The 19,108-nt window shown below is 48.4% G+C and overlaps 2 protein-coding genes across 2 annotated transcripts in view; both read right to left on the bottom strand.

The window, feature by feature from the left end:
* The window catches only part of LOC143370453 (dehydrogenase/reductase SDR family member 7), a 109,741-nt gene that overhangs the window by 81,961 nt on the left and 8,672 nt on the right, over nucleotides 1-19,108 (bottom strand). The window lies entirely within an intron of this gene.
* On the bottom strand, nucleotides 5,086-16,845 carry LOC143369867 (protein big brother). The gene is made up of 3 exons (XM_076814283.1): nucleotides 16,377-16,845; nucleotides 14,926-15,117; nucleotides 5,086-7,289 (listed from the first exon to the last, which is right to left on the bottom strand). Exons 1-3 carry the CDS (start codon nucleotides 16,566-16,568, stop codon nucleotides 6,915-6,917), a joined length of 759 nt encoding a protein of 252 aa, XP_076670398.1. The 5' UTR covers nucleotides 16,569-16,845; the 3' UTR covers nucleotides 5,086-6,914.

Here is a 19,108-nt window from a genome sequence, read left to right as displayed (position 1 = left end):
AAAAATTGAACGGCGATGACCTCAGCCAAGGACTGTTCTTGGAAAGTATAATTATTGGGAGATTCTTAGAAGTTTGAATATTACTTTTGGAGTAGCTCCCACATCTGGAATTGTTTGAGAAAACTTTTGGCTCCTTGCCTGTACTAATTGCGATGTTAATTTAATTCGATGCTAGTTGTACTTGGGGGGTTGGGGATTAGTTAGCAAGATGATATTATAGACAGGGAATTGGTTAATTGATATCGCACAGTGTGATTTTTTTTTAGTACGAACGTGCTGGTTGACATGTAAACGTTTTCGTAGAACGATGCTGACGTAAAGAACGATTAATGGACGTTGGGATTTCTGAATCTGCGATCTCACGCGGCGAGATTTCTTTCACCCCTAGGGTCCTCACCCTACTCGTGTAACACTCAGCGTCGGCGAAGACCATATCCCCCTATCACGGAAGCATTACGCTATTTTTTACTGCAGCTTAAATTGTTTAACACTTGTACGAACTCCACAGCCATATACTTCGTCGTTCGTAACAGAGAAGCGGTGGAAATCTTTTGAATTTATCTTCAGGAATTTCACAGCAAGGTTGGTCAAACGTTGTCGCAAAGCCTGAGCTACCAGTTTCATTGTAACACTAAGATTTCGCTAAGCGGAGCAACGATTTTCTTAAAATAAAAACAACAGCCAAAATTCAATCTTCCCTCTCAACGCGCGAGATGAAGAAGAAAGGAGAGAGTGGAATGTAATATACCTTTGTACCCTGACATTCGGAGAATGCAAACTATTCTATTAACCCTTGGCAATAAAAATAAAAGAAACACCCCCTTCGCGAAGGGGCCACATCTGTGCGACGAGGAGCAGCCGGGGGTCGTTTTATTAATTCACTCCCCCAAGTCGATGGAAAGCTACCGCCCGGTGGAAGAAGAGAGAAAGAGAGACAGACGGGCCTGGATGGCCCTCTCCCACTATTTATTACCTAATCGTTACCCCGCTGCTCTCATAAATTACGACGTCGCGCCGGCAGGTGCTTCTGCGCGATACTAATGAGCGCTGGCTCGCAATATGTTGCCCCTAAGAGACACACTTTACACTAATAATAAGCTCCAGATAAAGGGAACAGAGGTTGGGGAACTTAAAGGTGAAAAGTATTACCTCGAGGAAGGAAAAAATCGAATCAGCACAAAGTATCAAAAAAATTCCCAAAGTAGAGCGAAGTAATTCGAGATAGAGTTATGAAGACGGATTAAATTTACAAAAATTCTAGCTAATTTCGCTATAGCTATAATTCAAGTAGCCCAAGAATCGTCCAACGCAGTTTCAAGCTAACAAAAGAAGACGAAATAAAAGAAAAAATAATAAATGAATCTTACAAGCGTGTCAGAAGCCAAGAAGACGAAACCATTGTCACTCGGGGGAGTCCGGAGGATCCATCAGGATCGCCGTGCTCGATGACTGGTCCTCGGCTCGCTCCAACAAGTTCCTGCGAGCGCACGCACTCGCTCGGATCGACCTGGCCGGGGCAGCATTGATCGGAGGCGGCCATCCGTGAAACGCATTTAGCTTGTTGGCACACAGAGCTCGACGGGGCAGCGATCGAGCCCCTTCGAGGACCGATCCACGAGCATGCGAACGCGCCCACGTGCTCGCGTCGACGATGAGCGCGGTTCATTTCACCCAAAGGCGGGTCAAAGTGTCCACCAGGCTCGACGGTAGTTGTAAAACTGGATAGGGGAGGGCCGGGACGTTCTCATTGGAGGGTGTCGAGTCCTTTGATGCAAAATTTATCACCTTTCCCCTCGAATCGGAGCTGGCGATCCCGAGGAGCCCCGTCGCAGGCGCTCCTCTCCTCCTAGAAGCGTTTAGGAGGCTGTGGATCTGTTAAATGAGAAGGGAGGTTTGGTGGAAAATTTCGGAGGCTCGAGGTAGCCCGAGATAGGACGGTTCTACCGAAGGTAGACGCGCGAGCCTTGAAATGACGCGCGCGTGTTTTACGAGGACCCACCGCGTGGCAGGAGAGAGAGGAGCTCGTTCATCCAACATGCTCGAAGCTCGCTGGTGTCGAACGTTGGGAGGCATGCGGGCATATGCGCTCATTGTGGCGGGACAGGCGCAGTCAAATGAGCAATCCCGGCTCTGAACGATCGTGACAATATTGACACGCCCGGTGGATAGAATATTGCGGGCACGAGGAAGTGGAATAGAAAAGGAGACATTGAGAATCATGCTCGGAGGGGAGGAAGAAGAATATCCCCTTACGCAACCCTGCAGGAAGTGAAACGTTTCGAGAAAATGAGGCCCACTAATCTCCAACCTGCGCTCTATGATTAGAAGATGACGAATCTCCGAAACTCTCGGCTCCTTCCACTCCACCGGTCCCAACCACCGCCGTCTCCGCGAAGGGGTCGGCGGCGATGAGGAGTCTAAAATCGAGGAAAAGAGGGAAACGCAGCGGAGGCAGATGCGTTTCTGTCAAAACACGAGGATCAAGGCGAAAGAGGGGCACACGCAGGCGGCAGAGGTGTGTGGGTCTCAGGTTGAGGATCGTGCCTCTAGCCTCGTTTCCCTCGCGCTCTCGTATTTTGGGGAGGAAGCGCGCCCTCCGCCTTCTTCCTTCGCCGACGAAATTAGATCTCAATATTCGATATTCTTAGAGGCTGTTAACGCGCTCGGTTCCCACATTTTCGCTGCGAAAGGGCGCTTATCGACGGAGTCGCGCCTAACTTCCTGTGGTCTGTCGATAAGCGGTATCGTGCCTCGCAGGCCTTTATTAAGCTGTCGAATGGGGACCGCAGGAACCACGTGTTTCCGATGGAATACCGCTGCACCGTTCGCAGACGTTTCCTTCGTGTTAGAAAGGCATTGCGAGCAGAGCGTTGGAGCTGGAGCGCGGAGTGGTAGGGTTTTGCCTGGCATACGGAAAATTTTTACAACTCCACTGCACTGACCCAAATTTCTTTTTATTATTTGAACTCTCTTTCATTTTGCAAGAGCAGATGAATGAGATTTTTGTTTAATAAATACCAATTCCCAATTTTCATTAAAAGGTACCTTCTTTGCCTGAAAATTCAGCATTCTTTATAAATGTTTTTCTGTATGGAACTGAAAAGCTAGAAAGATGGGGTTCGTTGCAAAAGAAAGAGATCACTGTTTGAAAGTATTTATAGAATTTTTATTAAAAAAAAACAAAGTAGCTGGAGCAGAGCAGGAGCAAGTAGATTGATGTCGGAGCGGAGCAGGAGCGGAGCAAATAAAAAATCTAAAATAAATAATATTTACATTGCAGCGCTATTTCTCTAGAATCTGGAGTAGAGACAACTGTTGGACGTTAGGAGTGAATTAGAGGAGAAAGCAGGGGGTGGCCAATCCCGTGTATCGTTTTGTATTTGTTGAAAACACATTCGTGTTGTCCGCGGGGGGCGGCGAGGGGTTCGTGAAAACCGGGGGCTGACCCAGCGGGTAGGGCCTGTATGGCCTGTAGGCACTCGTCGCATCTGCCTTCGATTTATTTCCAATCGTAATTGATGACTCTTGCCCCCGGCCACCTTTTTTCCGCTGCTCGGCCCTCGAGTGGCCAGTGGGCCCGTGAAAAGGATAGGAAAACCGTGCCAGGATTTTGCATAGTGGAGGCAAAAGTCACGCCACGCGCCGATAAATTACCCTGCGCGCCGTATCTCGGCCGGGACTCGAGCCTCTGCCTTTTGGAAATTCAGGAGTGCCTTTGGATTTCATTGGAAACAGGGGGACGACGCGAGTGGGACCTCGAGGACACCTTTGTGTAGCTTGTTTGGACTTTCGAGTAGGTCTTCTTGCGCGGGGGGTCAGCTTCAGCAAGAGATTACCGAACACTTCGAGAATACCTGCAGGCAGTTAATTAATACTTCGAAAGAAGGAGGTTCGACGGCGACTTCCCGTTGGTTTCGCGACGATCCTGAGGCAACGTTTTCGTGGGAAATGACAAGGGTGCTTGTTCCCCCAGTATCGGTTCTCCGCGAGTGGGGCTTCTTATAAGAATTCCTGTGCTCGCATTATCGTCTTACATCGGAGCCAATGCCCGCGTAATTATTCCTCCCTTCTCCTGGAGCTTCTCAACGATCTCCCGACCTTTTCAATCGCTTCACGAAAAAGGGACGAACGAAGAAGGTTCCGTGTCTCTCTCTCTCGGATCAAACTGGGGGATCTACGCGTATCGAGGGGGATTCGAGGTATTACACGGCGTAATAATGATCACAGCAGGTTTGAAACAATAAAATCAGATTTGGCAGGGGGGCAGATCTCGGGACGATTCTCGCCCGATAGGATCAGCAGCGATAGTCTCGTGCATTTCCACGCTCCAACGCCCACGGCATTATTCCAGGAAATCACCCCCTAACGCAGGTCCCCCGTCCATCCACAAATACGTGACCGTTTACGGTACAAGCAGCGATCGATCCGGACGCCTGCAAATCCCTCGATGAATTCTTCCATCGAGTCCAGTGGAAAGGGAAATCACGATTCTTATTACCCTCCACGAAACGACTTCGACCAAATTGAAAGTAAGTCTGATTGTTTTTGGAGGCACAGGATAATTTGCCGAACAAACGATTTCACTGCGAATAGCCTTCTACGTAGGCTACTCGAGAGCAGATTAATGATAATTATTCTTGAAGGATAAACTCGTTAGATTGTTCCAAGAAGTCAGTTAATTCGCCGCTGTCTGTTTCATAAGAACAGTGAATTCGACGGCGTTCTACTCCGCCGATTTCTCATCCCAAGCAGGATAACTCCAACATTCCATTTACGCGAACTCTTTGGGGAAATCCTTCGCGAGCTTGCCCAAGAGCCGTGAAAGGATCCTCCAGCGAGGACGGATTCTTCCGTCCAGAATTCAACACCTCTGCAAGAATAGATTCAGTCGGAATGAAAGTGTTCGGTCACCTTAGCAGAGAGCATTGATCAGCGAAGCTGTCCTCGAACACTTGCTCCGCGTTAGTAGAAGTAAAAAGAAAAGGAAGGAGGTTCTTCTAGCTCGCCATTCCGAGGAATATCTTCGATCTCGGAGCTGAAAGAGAAATGAATCTGGGATGTCAGGGAAAGCGTGTTCACTGCGGGTTCGACGGAAATTACATTTTAATCGATAAACAGCTTTTTACAATCGGAGCGCCGGATTCGCGCACGCTCGCCAGTCGCTTCTGGGTTTTCCCAATCGTGATTCACGCGCCACGGACTTCGCAGGCAGATGCTCCGCGAGCCAAGCACGAAGCCGCGGCGGAATTAACCTAAACTCTTTACAAATATGTACAATCGCAACGAAAGCGTGCTCGGTGGATCGCGCGTGCGAGACCAGATTTCTTCGGTCCTCGACGCGCGGAATTCCAACGTGCTCCACGCCATGAATCATGCTTCTGATTCGCTGGGCATGACGCGGCCGACTGGTCTCATTTCCCTTCGAGTTAAAACGTGGACGGTGATGGTTTTCCGTGCACCTTCGGTCGGCTGATCCTGCTGGGGAACGCGCGGACGATTCGCTAAGCAACATCTCTCAGAAAATCAAACTCTGAACTTCGAGCTAGCATCTTCTGACAGCTATTCGAATGGTTAGTCATCGGACTCCTGTTTAAAGCAATTAGAAACCTTTATAGAATCCAAGAAACGATTTCCCGATTTTTTCTCCCATTCCTCTGAAAATTAAGAACAGCCGGACCAATCGCGTTTTCTGGGTTGATATGTTAATGAGGGGAGACCATCACTCTTCCATCCTCGCTGAAGACGAGCCTCGTCGTGTCCGTCGGGACGAGGATAAAAATCACGCGTAAATTCGTTGCACGTCATGACGGATGCTGTGGGACAAAGACAAGCGTAAAACCTCCTTTCCAACCAGGGGCAGCGTTTTAAAAATACAGTTGGTGGAGCGTCGTCAGAAAATAGTCGAAGGTGATAGCAACGGCATAGTTTTTCGCCACCGAACTCTCCAAAGTCTCCAGCGCACCGATGCGCGCAACAGTTCTGAGTTTATAATCGAAGATATAACTTTAAAGCCCCACCCACGTCCCACCAACTGTGTCCTCTTTCAGCCGAACGATCCGCTGTTCACAAAGGAACAAAGTCCGCGAAATTGGCGAAGAAGGGGAAGGGAAATGATTGATAATCACAAGGCTGGTCGATCCTCGGTTCGACGAACGTAGGCATCTGGGGGGTCTTAAAACGAATATCCTTAAACTGCTACGACGATGTCCCTTACGAATCTACATAGAAATTCGGCGTTGTCACGTGGACTGTAATACTCGCGATTGCACGATCGAGGGTTCGTAGATCGCGGTCTGGGGCGACTGATCGCTGGGAACGATCAACGCTCCGTCGGTTGCTCGAGCTGATCGTTGGTGGGTTTCTCCTCCAGGAAGACCGATCCAACGGATCTTCCTCGAGGAGTTTGGTTCGCGAGACGGGATCCACGTCAACGAGAAAGATCACCACGAATCCCTCCATTTAACGCGCGACTCTTCATCCCCACCGCGACCAAGAGGCACCTCTCGCCGCGGTAGAAGGAACCTGAAGACGATCCAGGACTTGGAAAGGAGGGCCAGAAACTACTGGAAAAGAAGTTTCTTCCGATACAATGCGCGAAGGGTTAAGAGCTGCAGGATCCAAGCACAGAAATCCCCTGGACTAGATTCCCTCAGCTTCCCACTGCACCCACACAGAACACGACACGAGTCTCAGCCCGATCCCCCGTGAAACGTCGCAGCCACTTGCCCCCAGCGTCGCAAGTCCTAATAGCACGAGGATCCTCGATCCCCGGATCACGCTCCGAACGATCGAAACCTCCCATCGGTGGCGACGGCATCGTCGCTCCTCCCAGTAGATCTCGCGCAGTTTCGATCGGGACTAACCAGTGCCCGACGATGGAGTCAAGAAGCGTTGCTGACCAGCTTCTTGGTGCCTCAGTAGGCCCTCAGTCTCACTTCCATCTCGGGGTCCTGTCGGTGGGTGATGTGAGGCTCGATGCTACCCGTGGTCCCGGTGCCTGCTCCGCTCACGTGGTGGCCGTGGTGGCCGTGGTGGTGATGGTGGTGATGGTGGTGATGGTTCAGGTGCGGCGGCTGGGCCGCCCCGCTCCTGTACGCCCTCTGTTTCTCCTCGAAGTCCCGTAGCCGCTGATTGTAACGCTCCAGCTGGTCACGGAGCAGAGCGTCCTCCTCGGATGCCCGCTTCTCGTCGTACTCCAGGCAACCAACGCCGTCCAGCCTCTCCAGGTCGATCCAACCGCGCCACAGCACGCACACGCCGTTCATTATCAGGTGCGACCTCAGGTGTACCTGAAATCAGAATGACAGTGTTCGTTGACGGGGAGGCTGAAGGAGCTGGTGGAAGATCGCGGGGCTAAAGCTTCTGACGACTCTCTTAACACGAGCTTACGATTAATAATCCTCAGGTACTTATATCGAACGCAATGGTGCACGAGTGCCAGAACCTGGGGCCAAGAAACTCGAGAGCGTTTAGCGGAGCAAGACACCAACGATCGAAGCAATTCCTAACGGGCAAGAAACCGCGTGTGCCTGTTACTACACGCTACCACTTCTCAGACACCCGAATGATCCCTTTCCTCCCTTGTTCCCGTCGAGAAGAGGAGGCTTGTACACCTTCCTATGCATCGTGGGAGGGGTCCATTAAGGCCCGCAACCCGTCTTCAGGTTTCAATCATGTTTTCGCCCCACGAGCGGCCGACGCTTCTTATTTCCAGAGAACGATTACGCAGATTGGATGGTACAAGCAGCCTCGAGGAAAGATGAAATTGCAAGGTCGACGGTGATCTGCAAGAGGGGGAGGCTGCGATGAGAACAATGAGGAGAGCGGGCCTCGTTCTTTGCCGATGGGAATGGTAACTTCCTGGGGCCTTTTTACCGAGTAGCGTTGCATAGGATACGTAATAGAACCTCTCGATATATTGCAAAAGTCCTGTGCCTATTTCCTTTGAAGAAGTATTATCGCTCGATACCGGAAAGAGGTGCGCGCAAGTGCCGGCAACAGACTCCTTTACTTTTACGACACGGTCGCGACGACGTTGACCGGCGGAACAATTTACGCCAAGCAAGAGGGGACAGGAAGGGAGAGAACGGCCAAGGGAGCCGTCGGGCCTCGAAAGACTCGAAACGGGCAATTATCTCTCGGCCCTGCTCAAGAGGGTTATTTTATTTCCTGGCAAATGGCCCGGTTGTTTCCGGTCGCGTTGCACAGTTTAGAAACTGTTACGGAATCCAAAGCTGACCGTGAACAAACCCTTCGAAGCTTCCCTTTCAGCAACCGCTCTCCGAGTCGCCGTACAGGGAAAAACAATCTCTCCGCGGTGCAATTAAGGGGTCATGCTCAGTCAGGAGGCAGAGAAAAGGGTGATCTTTGGAAATTTTTTACTCAAAAGCTATAACACGTTTCTCAAAAAATCTTTTTTCCTTTTAAGGATTGCATCTAGTACCGTGCGTCGTAATTTTTTTATTTAAAAATATTCATCAATAACTAAGTTATTGTCCATCACTCGAAGGTGATGGATTTTTCGAAATATTGATTTGGGAAGAAATGGCTGATGTTTAAAGTAATAGTTTCAATTTTTATCATAAATCGTGCCTGATTTTTTTTCCTCAATTAAAAGAAAACTAAGCGTGGGATAAAAAAATCCTTCGTTCAAATACTAGATAATATACTATAAGTCAATTCTTTCGAGCAGCAGTGGTCACCGCAGAAGCCTTTTTTTTAGAGAACCTTCGAGTGATGGACAGTAACTTAGTTATTGATAAATATTTTTAAATAAAAAAAATACGATGCACGGTACTAGATGCAACCCTTAAAAGGAAAAAAGATTTTTTGAGAAATGTGCTATAGCTTTGGAGTAAAAAATTTCCAAAGACCACCCTTTTTCGGCCTCCTGACTGAGCATGACCCCTTAAGCGGAAAGGAGGCGGACGAGCAAATACTGCAAACACCAAATCGACGCCAAGTTGCACACTCCCCTCGATGGCGTTCTTCGCGAACGGGCGCAAAAAAAATCGAGGAACAGTGGAACGTAAAGGTGTCCAGGGGAAAATCATCGTTACGAGCCTCGTCTCTCCTCTCCGCTCGCTTTTTTCATCGGAACTTACAGCTGGTTGTCGACGCGACGGTAACAATGTAGCCGCGCAGCGTGTGGCTCTTTGTGGGATCATAATTGAGCCACGGGAATTCATTGACGGGTGACTGGGGACTTGGATCGACGCGATAATCGAATCGTTTGTCGCCTTTTCTGAAAGACGACCGAACTGCAGTGATTTCAGAAGCTCGCGGAGAATATTCCAAGTTCGAAGGACACCGGGAGGAAATTAAAAGCCTGTAGAAAATTGGCGACGAGTGACTAGATGGTACTTTAATAGAGAAAGGAAATATAAGTTATCTCCATGGAATTGGATTTGGAAAGTCTGACAAGAGGACATCCCGAGCCCGAAAATTCAAAAAAAATTCTGAAACTTTGCGATATGTAAGGAATTTCCTCCCGATTAAAACGCAATTTTTGTTTGTTGCCCGAATCCACTCTAAGGGGATGTAATTGACCCCTGAAAATCCGGTTATTTTCCGATTTTGTGTTACAACTCGTGAAGTGCGAAAAATCTAATTAAAACAAGCAACTTTTGTCTTAAAACTTTTTCCCATCTCTTACAGCTCGCGAGTTATAACGCAAAATCGGAGAGTAGTATTTTCAGGGGTTAATTTCACCCCCTCAGAGTGAATTTGGGCAGCGAATAAAAATTGCGTTGCAATCAGGAGGAAATCCCCTACATATTCACAAAGTTTCAGAATTTTTTGAATTCCCGGGTTCGGGATCTTCCCTTGTGAGGATGAGAGGTCGAAATATTTCTAGCTTCGGAGTTACAAGAGGAACTCATCTTCGCAGAACTTCGCCGGAGCCTCGGAAGCAGACAAGCTGACGCGAACCGCCTCTGACAATAGATTTTGACGTACAGTGACCTACGACTGGCGTACAAATCGTCATAAAACACGGCGTGACACGTAATGGGGAAGTACGCCAGGTTCGAGGCACGAAGGACGTATGCGATTCACGTGTCTCTCGCGGTTCTTTATAAATTCCCGTTTAGAGTCTGCGACAATTCTGCGTCACCACAGTTGGATGCTGTATGATTTACACCAAGAAGCTCTGAAGACTTAAGGGATCATTCTGGTAATCACGCCGCAAAATTCGGCAACATTCAGGCTTTTTTTCTTAGTGAATACAATGAATAACAATGTCCAACTGTTTTTTCATTTATTAAGCTACTTTTAATGTATACGGAACAATTTTTTAAATACACTTTTAATTGTGTTTTTCCAATGTTATCTGGAGTTCAAAATCGCGCCTTCGAAAAGAAATCATTCCCGCCGTCTTTTCAAAGGCGCGATTTTGATCTCCAGATAACATTGAAAAAACGCAATTAAAAGTGTATTTAAGAAATTGTTCCGTACACATTAAAAGTAGCTTAATAAATGAAAAAAATTGTGACATTGTTACTCACTGTATTCACTGAGAAAAGAAACCCTGAATGTTGCCGAATTTTGCGGCGTGATTACCAGAACGACCCCTTAATTCCCCTAAACCTACTAAACACTTACCAATCGACAAAACCTTAGAGCCACCAGAGAATCAGTGACAAACCCACAATCCACCCTGCTCAAAAGAAATAAGACAAAGAGGAAAGCTTAATTCAATACAACACCGACTAATTAATCACCAAACACAGTCACAGAATCACCCATCCAGCGAGTACCAAAAGCGAGCATCGCCCGGGGGAAGATCGCTACCTGCGATTCAACCCCTTCGACAGGGCGCAGCCGCGGACTCACCGATACAAATCGACTGTCGCGGCAGCCAGGAGCGCGCGGAAAAAAAAGCAAACCCCGAAAAAATGAGAAGTCAAACTGCCGCAGGAATGCTGCGTCGTTCTCACGACAGCGACGGGGGCCGGTAGAAAAACCGTCGGACTGCGTTTCACACCTTTCTCTCTTTCCAGGGGCGTGACGCCCATTATCGCCGGCATAATAGTCGGCGATATTTAAACTGTAACGCGTGTCTATATCTGCAACCCTTTCGCCCGTCTCATTTGCATGTCGCAGAGGAGAGAGAGAAGAAGAGAGAGAGAGAGAGAGAAAAGAGAGACGCGGCACATCGAGGCAGCGACGCCGCAGCTAGAGGGACGAGAAATTCGGGAAAGGGTGGAAGGCCGAGCGTTCGGAGACAAACGGCCGGCTATTTTCCGAGGCGCTATTGTTTTTCCCATGGGCGTTTCGCCCGTGGCCTTTTTGCGCCGGGTCCACTTTCGGCGAGGCACAATGCCCGGGGACATCCGTCAACGCGACGCCCTGGCGGAGAGGACCAGCGCGGCACACATGGTCAGTGTGTGCCGCGGCCCTTTGTCTTTGGCCGAGCCAGATTGCCGCTGGACTGTATTCCTTTTCACTTCTGAAACCGGGGTGAAGACGACGCAGGGGTGTTCGGTACTTTCGGGGCTCGACTAGGAAATGAGTATGCAAATGAATGGCCTGCTTGGCTCTATGGAATTTTACGATTGGAAGGAGACTCGCGTTACGAGGAGCTGCGGATAGTCCTGCGGCCCGCCGAAAAGGACTGGCGTATCCCTGGCGGTGGGTGTAAATCATGCTGACCTGAGTCAACCGTTTCGATTTCGACTGAGAAGTTTATGCATCGAAGAGGAATATGCTCCTTGTCTAGACTCGAGGGAATGAACTGTCGATTCGGAGACTGTATCCAATTAATGCTTCGGAGCGAAGCGTGGTGGAGCGAAGCGTGATAAGGAGCGCGAGTGGATTAATCGGCCGAGAAAGGGCACGCGCAGGGACAGTGGAGGCAGCCGCGATAGGGTACCTATGTCTCGATAAGATCGGCGCGAGGCGGACTAGCTCCGCGCACCCCTTTACATTTCGCCGGTCTTTATCAACCTCTATCTCGCTCGCGAATCTATCCCTTAATTATTTCCTCTCTACGGGGAACGACAGGGAGACAATGCCGGCGGACACGTGCAGCCGTGCGTCGCTCTTTATTTCCCTGCTTCTCTCCTCCGCGCATTGTCGATTAAAACAAAAACGGTGGCCGCGGGTCGCCGTGTAAACAAACGGACCTCTCTCCTCGTGTCTCCTGCTTTCGAGTTGGAAAATAATGAATCGTTAGCTAGACTGAGAGTCTCCCCGCCTCTCTCGCTCCTCTCCCTGATAACTAGACGGACCCCGAAACGCTGCCGACGCTGTTCTGTGATTCACGGGGACCCGCGGTGATTCACTCGTGGCACGAGGTCAGGGTGGGATCGTTGGCTGATTAGACGAGTATTAAGAAGCGTTTGGAGGTCGATAGATCCTCGAGATTTTCGAAGTATTGGATATACTTAAGTAGCTTCAGGAATCGAAGGATTCTCGAAATTTCACTGCTCTCCGGTGGCGCCCCCAGAAGCAGGGGAGGACCTGAGGGTTTTAGCACCCCCAAAAGAAAAGGGAAAAGGGAGATTAACGTAGCCACGACTGAAGTAATTCAACAGCTTTGTAGACAGAAAGAAAAACTCGATTTTATTCTTTAAATGAATTTTTATATATTTTTACCCCCTCGACTCGGCTCCTCCCAGGATTAAATCCACAGCGCGTCACTGTCGCCTTCATTTGGTACCCAGAGTATCGAAACCTGATCCCCTTAGAGCTAATAGAGCAACCCAGAAGAGGTTTCTCCGTTTCGAGAAAGTTCAAAGTAGAGAATACGTGTTTTAAATGCGTTTTACTGTGTCTCGAGTTCTCAGAGGTTCGAAAACGCCACAGTTATTACCGAAGGACTTTCCCGTTCACCCTTCGGAGGATTCCAGGAGGGACGCGGCGAGATTTATGACCCATTATATACCGGGTGACTGGTGAAGCCCTCGGGCATCTGGCACCGACTCTCCTCGGCTCGTTTGACGGATTTGGAAAAAAAAACGCTAATTGGCTCTAGTAGCTGCTAATGGGATCGCCGAATCTCTGGACTTCACAGACTCGCGGCGGCTAGCCCGTCGGCTGAGTGCTTTCACACGGCGACGCGCGACATGTTTTGGTAACAACGACTCCAACTTGATCCTCCAACCCTTACGCACAGTGGAGATTTAAGAAGCGAGGGGGTAGCTTGAAAAATTGATGGCTACGAGGAAATAGTGAATCGAATCGCGGAGAAAGTATTCGCGAAATCTGAAGCAGCCAGAAAATGGCGGATTCAGCGACGTAAATATCGATCGCGATGGCGACGCCGAGGCGTCGCCCCTCCGCTGGCGCCGGCGTACAAGAATGCCAGCCCTCTTAAAAGCTCACTGAGGCATGCTACGATAGAGGGAAAAAAACGAGCGTGAAGGAAAGCGTAGAAAATGAAGATTGGTCGCACTCGGACTAATTGCAGTGAAGGAATCGAGGAACTTGCGGCAAAAGGGGTGCAGCTACATATTTACCAACCTCCAGCAAATTGGAAAGAACTGTTTATGAAATTATTGCTTTCAGTTAAGGGGTCTCCTCCCTACCTTGACGGACGAAACACGATGCGAACTTTGGGAATTTTTTAAAACAAAACCATTGAATATATTTACTTCCAACTTTGTGGCTTTATTTGTCAATCTTTGGAGAATATGGAGAAAAAATTGTGTGCGAAAATAGTGGTTATATCCGGAGTTATAGTGCTTCAAATGGAGCGCCTGATAAAAATCATATGCGCGTTGTTAGCATAAAATTAGCCGTTCTAGCTGTCCGAAATAGAAAATTAAAAAATTTGTTAAATCTGTTTGAGTGTAGCTATCAACCCGAACTATAAATTAAATGAAAAATACTGAAAATTAAAAATAAAAATGGCAGCGTCTACAACACGCATTCATTTCTGCAAAAGAGTCGCCAGTTTTTTAATTCGCAACAGTCTAATTTTGCCGAAACCGACTTAGTTTTAGTAGTAACCAGAATGGAACATCTACTGAAGATATATACCAAGTTTCAAGTAAATCGGGTGATTGGTTTTTGAGATATCATGCTAACCATTACGAAGCAACGTCGTTTTGACATAAACGCGTTTAAAGTTTTATGCAGCGTTCTTTTTTTAATTAAATTTTTTTAAAAATGTTGCCTAAATATGTACAAACATAGGCATAAAGTTTTCAATGAATATAACTCGAGGATTTCTCCTAAAGAAAATCTTTTCTGGCCGTCAAAGTAGACCCCTTAACATTAAAAAGGAGTTGATGAATTTTTATTTCTACGTTTGCCGAATTATTCTCGATGGAACTCTTTTCGATACGAATGACAGACAAAATCTGTCAAAATAAAGAAACTACGAGAATTAATTTACCTTCTATTAACACCTTTCACCCCTCGTGTGTTCTACACCTATTTATAAATGAATCGGGGAATCTCGAGCGATAAATTAAATACACAATTTCCGAGGGGATTCGTGTCGACTTAATTTCGGGAACCTTCACCAAATTGACTCGTCGCCCAGTCGCGCCGGAGGCCCGGCTCGCACCCCCCGCGGAGGCACCGAAAATCTTTCGGCACCGGATGTCTCTCGTTCTCTCGACAACGGTGACACGGCGACGCTATTGTTCGAGAGGTAGAAACGGATACTAAATTGCCCGTGGGGGCGATACACACGACGTCCCGGGACATACGATGCTAAGGACACGAAAAGCAGACGTCCCGTTCAAGCTGGCCCGTTTAATGACCTCGCATTTGTCGCCCAGCAATCGTCCAATTAGAGCCACCATAAATATAAATCGCCTCGCATCCAACGCACCGCGCGCCACTTCTCCGAAATCTCAACGATCTTTCCGACGCTCTTTCCAAATACGAGTCAGAAATTCGCGCTGCTAATGGAGTGATTTGAATGCCAGAGTGTCCGGTATTTTCGAAGGGGTGGAAAGAACGTTTCCTCACCTTGCCGTGCTCCTTCTCGAAATCGCAGTCGCTGATGTCGACGGCGTAGTTCCCAGATGCGTTGCCGAAAACCAGCTGGAGGTTTGTGCCAGTGGCCGCGAACGCGATCTCCGTGTGGCCCTCCCGACAGCCATTTTGGAAGCGTACTTGACGCTCTTCGACGGGCCTGTCTCGGTAGCCGGTGTATCTGACCTGAGGAGCAGCAATCGAACAACCTTTCAATCACCTTTCATCGACCACTTAGAATTTCGAAAATATTCGTCTAATTAACACAGCATTTATTCGACTAAATTTCTCGTGCAGAAATTCTGGATGATTACAAGTCACCTGCTGGTAGAAAATAGGTGAGTTGCACCTACTTCCGAGAGAATGGGGGTAAATAAATTGGAATATTTCGTAGAAGCCAGGACATATATTACAATTAAAGCTACCTTCTGCTATTCTTCAATATTTATTCCCTAAGTTTCGTTCTATTCAAGCTTTAACTTGACCACGCAACTTTTTACTTGTTTAAAGATTTCAGGACGAACCGCAGAGGATTTCAAGCGCTCCTCTTTCGCGCTAAGTCTCATCGGCTTCTCGAGAAGTCGGACGGCACAGATGCGAGGCTGAATTAATTCGTACGAATATGGAAATTATGGAAATCGCGTGATTCACCGGGAGGAGAGAGCGCGTTGAATGTCAAGGAAGTTTTCGCGACTAGTCGAGCGAGTCACCCGTCAGAGTTAATTGAGTAATATTGTAAACTGTGTTGGTAGGATTTGCTGGAAGTCACCTCCGTGGCAATACCGGATTTCAAATGCTCCTCTATCTGTGTACGTTAGCGGATTCGTAAACAGGAACGCTCCAATTTGAATATCGACCAATCGAATCGAGCAGCCACGGTGACACACGTATTAATAAACTACAGATCTCATCTGTACCGTGATATGTCTAAGCCGAGTAACAATCCCAAATTTCCACCCCCATGAAAAGCTTCCACCACCAAACAGAGCGATTCCAGTAAAAAGCATGGCAAGAGAAGTTCCACTCTGCTGTAATAATTAACCAGAATTGTACCGAAGAAGAAACTACCCCTATCAAAATATTCACCGCAAACAGCAGCCTTCGCTGAGAACGCTACAACTTTCAGCCATATCAATTAAGCTAAACTCGCAGCACAATTTCAATTCTACCAACACCACTAAGGGAGACCCGAGGCAAGTTGATTCGTCTCTCAGTTATAAATTTCTGTCGCTTTCGTTTCAATTAATTACTCAACAACAAACCTGCTAAAACACACCTAAGTACTTTGGCCCTTCCTCTTTACTGTTATACACAGTGTCGAGATGATTTCTTTATATGAACACCTGCCCCTGTACCAACTATCATCCCCGGTCTCCCTTAAATTTTCCCCGAAGACCAGAGCCTACGAACAAGCCAGAAAAAGGTGAGGGAAAGCTCGTTCCTACCTCGCTCTCTCGGCTGAGCCTCCTGAACAGCTCGTCGCTCTCGAACTTGCCCTTCTGGTCGGGCACCACCCTAGGCATCTTGAAGACCAGCCTAGGTCGCGGTTGCTCGTAGAGGCCCATGCCGTCGAAGGGCAGCACGCTGACGCCCAAACCACCAGGTCCCCCCGTGTGGTCTGCCATCGTGTGCATCATCCTCGCGGCCGCTCGGGAATCGCTCCGTCGCCGACGATCACCCCCGATACTCCTGCACCCGCGCTGTATTCTACCGATGCGTCACCACACGATCCTCGGACTCGATGGTCCCCGAGACGAACGAAGCACTGGGTGGCGGAAATCCTCCGGGGCCTATCACCGAACAAAAAAAGGGACCAGGTTTCGCACAGACGGAGAGAGAGCACCGTGAATACCGGCCGTTCGACTGCGCCGCGCGGCGTCTCAGTGGAGACTAAGGACTACGAGCGTCAAAAGGCCCGGAGTTTCCTCGTCCTGGATCGAGCCACGCCTACGGACCTGCCTCTCGATCCCCCACCGTGTCTCGATTGCTGGATCGAGGAACGGTCGCGCACCCAAACGGCACCCAAACCCTCCCGATACTACCCTAGCCCGCGCTCACCCTCCCCGCCGAGGGGTGGAACGCGACGGGGTGACTCTGGAAATCGCGTTACCGGATTTCGCAGGCACTGTGCCGCTGGAAGACGTGTTTACGTTCTTCTCTCGGGGGGCTTCTCTGGCTGGTAGCCGCCTGAATAACTGTTGAACACTCTCAGGGAGGAGGGGAGGGCCTGGAGTGGGAATGGATGGCTGAAAAAAAAAATCAGACTCGGTTATGGACGATGGAAAAGGGAGATTCGGTGGAGAGGGTAAGTATGTTCCTGGGAGGGATGGAAAGATGGCTCGAGGATAGTTGGAGTGTGTTGGTGGGTACGGAGGATGGATAGAAGGTTGCTTTCTGAGGAGCATCTGAAAGGTAAGGGGGGAAGCTGGGAATGTCGCAAAACAGCTCTGTCGAGAGGATTACCTAAGTGTTTTGTTCCGGTAAAGAGTGGACATTGCCTGTTTTTAACCAGTAGGTACCTATACCGAAACTTTAATGTTACCTTACGGGGGCATTTAAACTTTCGGTATAACCCTTCGCGATGCGACAGCTCTGTAAATCGCGAAGAAAATAGACATCCCTCGTTTTTCCCCTTACCCTTCATCTGTGCTTGGTCTGCGATTTTTATGGAAGGGTTGCTTGGCGGATGAATGTCTCATAAAATAAAGATCGCTATTGGGAAATACTGTGAGAGCGCCATCTACTAAAGTAACCTCTGTAATCGGGTTAATCGCGTTGCAGGATGGTGTCGCACAAGTATTGAAACAGTACGATAATGTTTTTGTCATGAAATAGTCTGTTAAATTTTACAAAATCGATCGTCAAACATTCGAAATTCCCAATACTGCCAGTTACATGCGACAGCTAACCCGATTAGGCTGCTTTAATTTTCGCCACCAGATTCGGTAGCGGAAATAAGAAAATGCCAATTGGAATGCCTGTACCTACCGATTAAGCACTGCGTAGCAACTTGCTCTTCATCTCGAAGCGCGTAGCCGTTCGCCTACCCTCCTGTTTCGATTGTCACAGGGCAATTAACGTATTCGTTACAAATGAAGCGGACAGGAAAAAGGAAGGTCTTGGTTCGTGCCAGCGGGCCCGAGGCGGAATGAAAGGGGATGGGCGAGGCAGAAGAGTGTACCGCGTAAGCAGCGCGAGGATAATATGATATACTGTAGCGGAGGATCAGCGGAGCACGGGGATTGGCTAGCATCCCCCGTGGATGTGGGAAATGCGTGTCAGGGGGTCCCTATTTCAAGCCCTGGCCTCTGCTTTCGGCATAACAGCCTGTATCCCCTCGAGGGACGAGAGATCTTCATCGTCTCTCTCGAGTGCCGACGGCTCATCCATTTGAGAGGATCATTGTCGAGGATCCGCGATTAAGATCGACGACCCTTTGCGCGATCCGCGTTACCGGCCATGGATACCCATATATCCGTTCTTTCCATCCCCTTCTCCATCCTCTCGCAGCTTTCCGGGTCGCTCCGCGGCGCCTGTAAATTGGTCCCCACCCAAGGAAAGTGTTCGTCGACCAAACGGAGCTGATCCTCTTGAGAATCTCGCGTACCGAGTTTGGAATTCTCTAGAGATAATATGGAGCTGCATGAGCATTTTAAGCCGGGAATCCACCGGGAAGCTAAGCTAAGCTGTGCTATGCGATGCGTTGTTTTCAGGTAGCTTTTGGTGGAAATGGTTCCACAAGAATGTATCGAAGTTAATTTTATTAAAACGTAGCAGAGCATGGCGTAGCTTAGCTTCGATGTGGACTCCCGGCTTTATGAAGGAAAGTAGGGCAAAACCGGCTGCCTAATATCCTGCTAGCAACAACGTCAGGTGGCAAAATAGACTTTGGACCACGCTGGAAATCTGAATTATTGAATCTTGCAGAATCAGAAAGTCACAGTCCTTGTTTGATAAAATTATTTGCCTTACAGGAAAAGTAGATTAAGGGGTTTTCGACGGCCTGAAATTGAGCGCGGTATTTGGGATTTTTTTTAAGAGAAACCCTTGAATTATATTAATTGAAACTTTATGCCTATATTTCTACATGTTTAGTCAACATTTTAAATAAAAAGTTATTTAAAAAATAACAGTACCTAAAGATTTAAACGCGTCTTTCTCGAAACGATGTTCTCCG

Source organism: Andrena cerasifolii, chromosome 6, assembly GCF_050908995.1.
Source record: "Andrena cerasifolii isolate SP2316 chromosome 6, iyAndCera1_principal, whole genome shotgun sequence".
Classification (NCBI taxonomy): Eukaryota; Metazoa; Arthropoda; class Insecta; order Hymenoptera; family Andrenidae; genus Andrena; species Andrena cerasifolii.
The sequence above is the reverse complement of the archived record's forward strand: the minus strand, read 5'-3'. Positions and strand labels throughout refer to the sequence as shown.

Excerpts from the sequence above, each read along its gene's own strand:
- LOC143369867 (XM_076814283.1), bottom strand. The coding sequence starts at position 16,568 with ATGATGCACACGATGGCAGACCACACGGGGGGACCTGGTGGTTTGGGC. Across the intron at positions 15,118-16,376 it reads GGCTCAGCCGAGAGAGCGAG|GTCAGATACACCGGCTACCG; the intron begins GTAGGAACGAGC and ends GCTGCTCCTCAG. Across the intron at positions 7,290-14,925 it reads TCGAGAAGGAGCACGGCAAG|GTACACCTGAGGTCGCACCT; the intron begins GTGAGGAAACGT and ends TTCTGATTTCAG.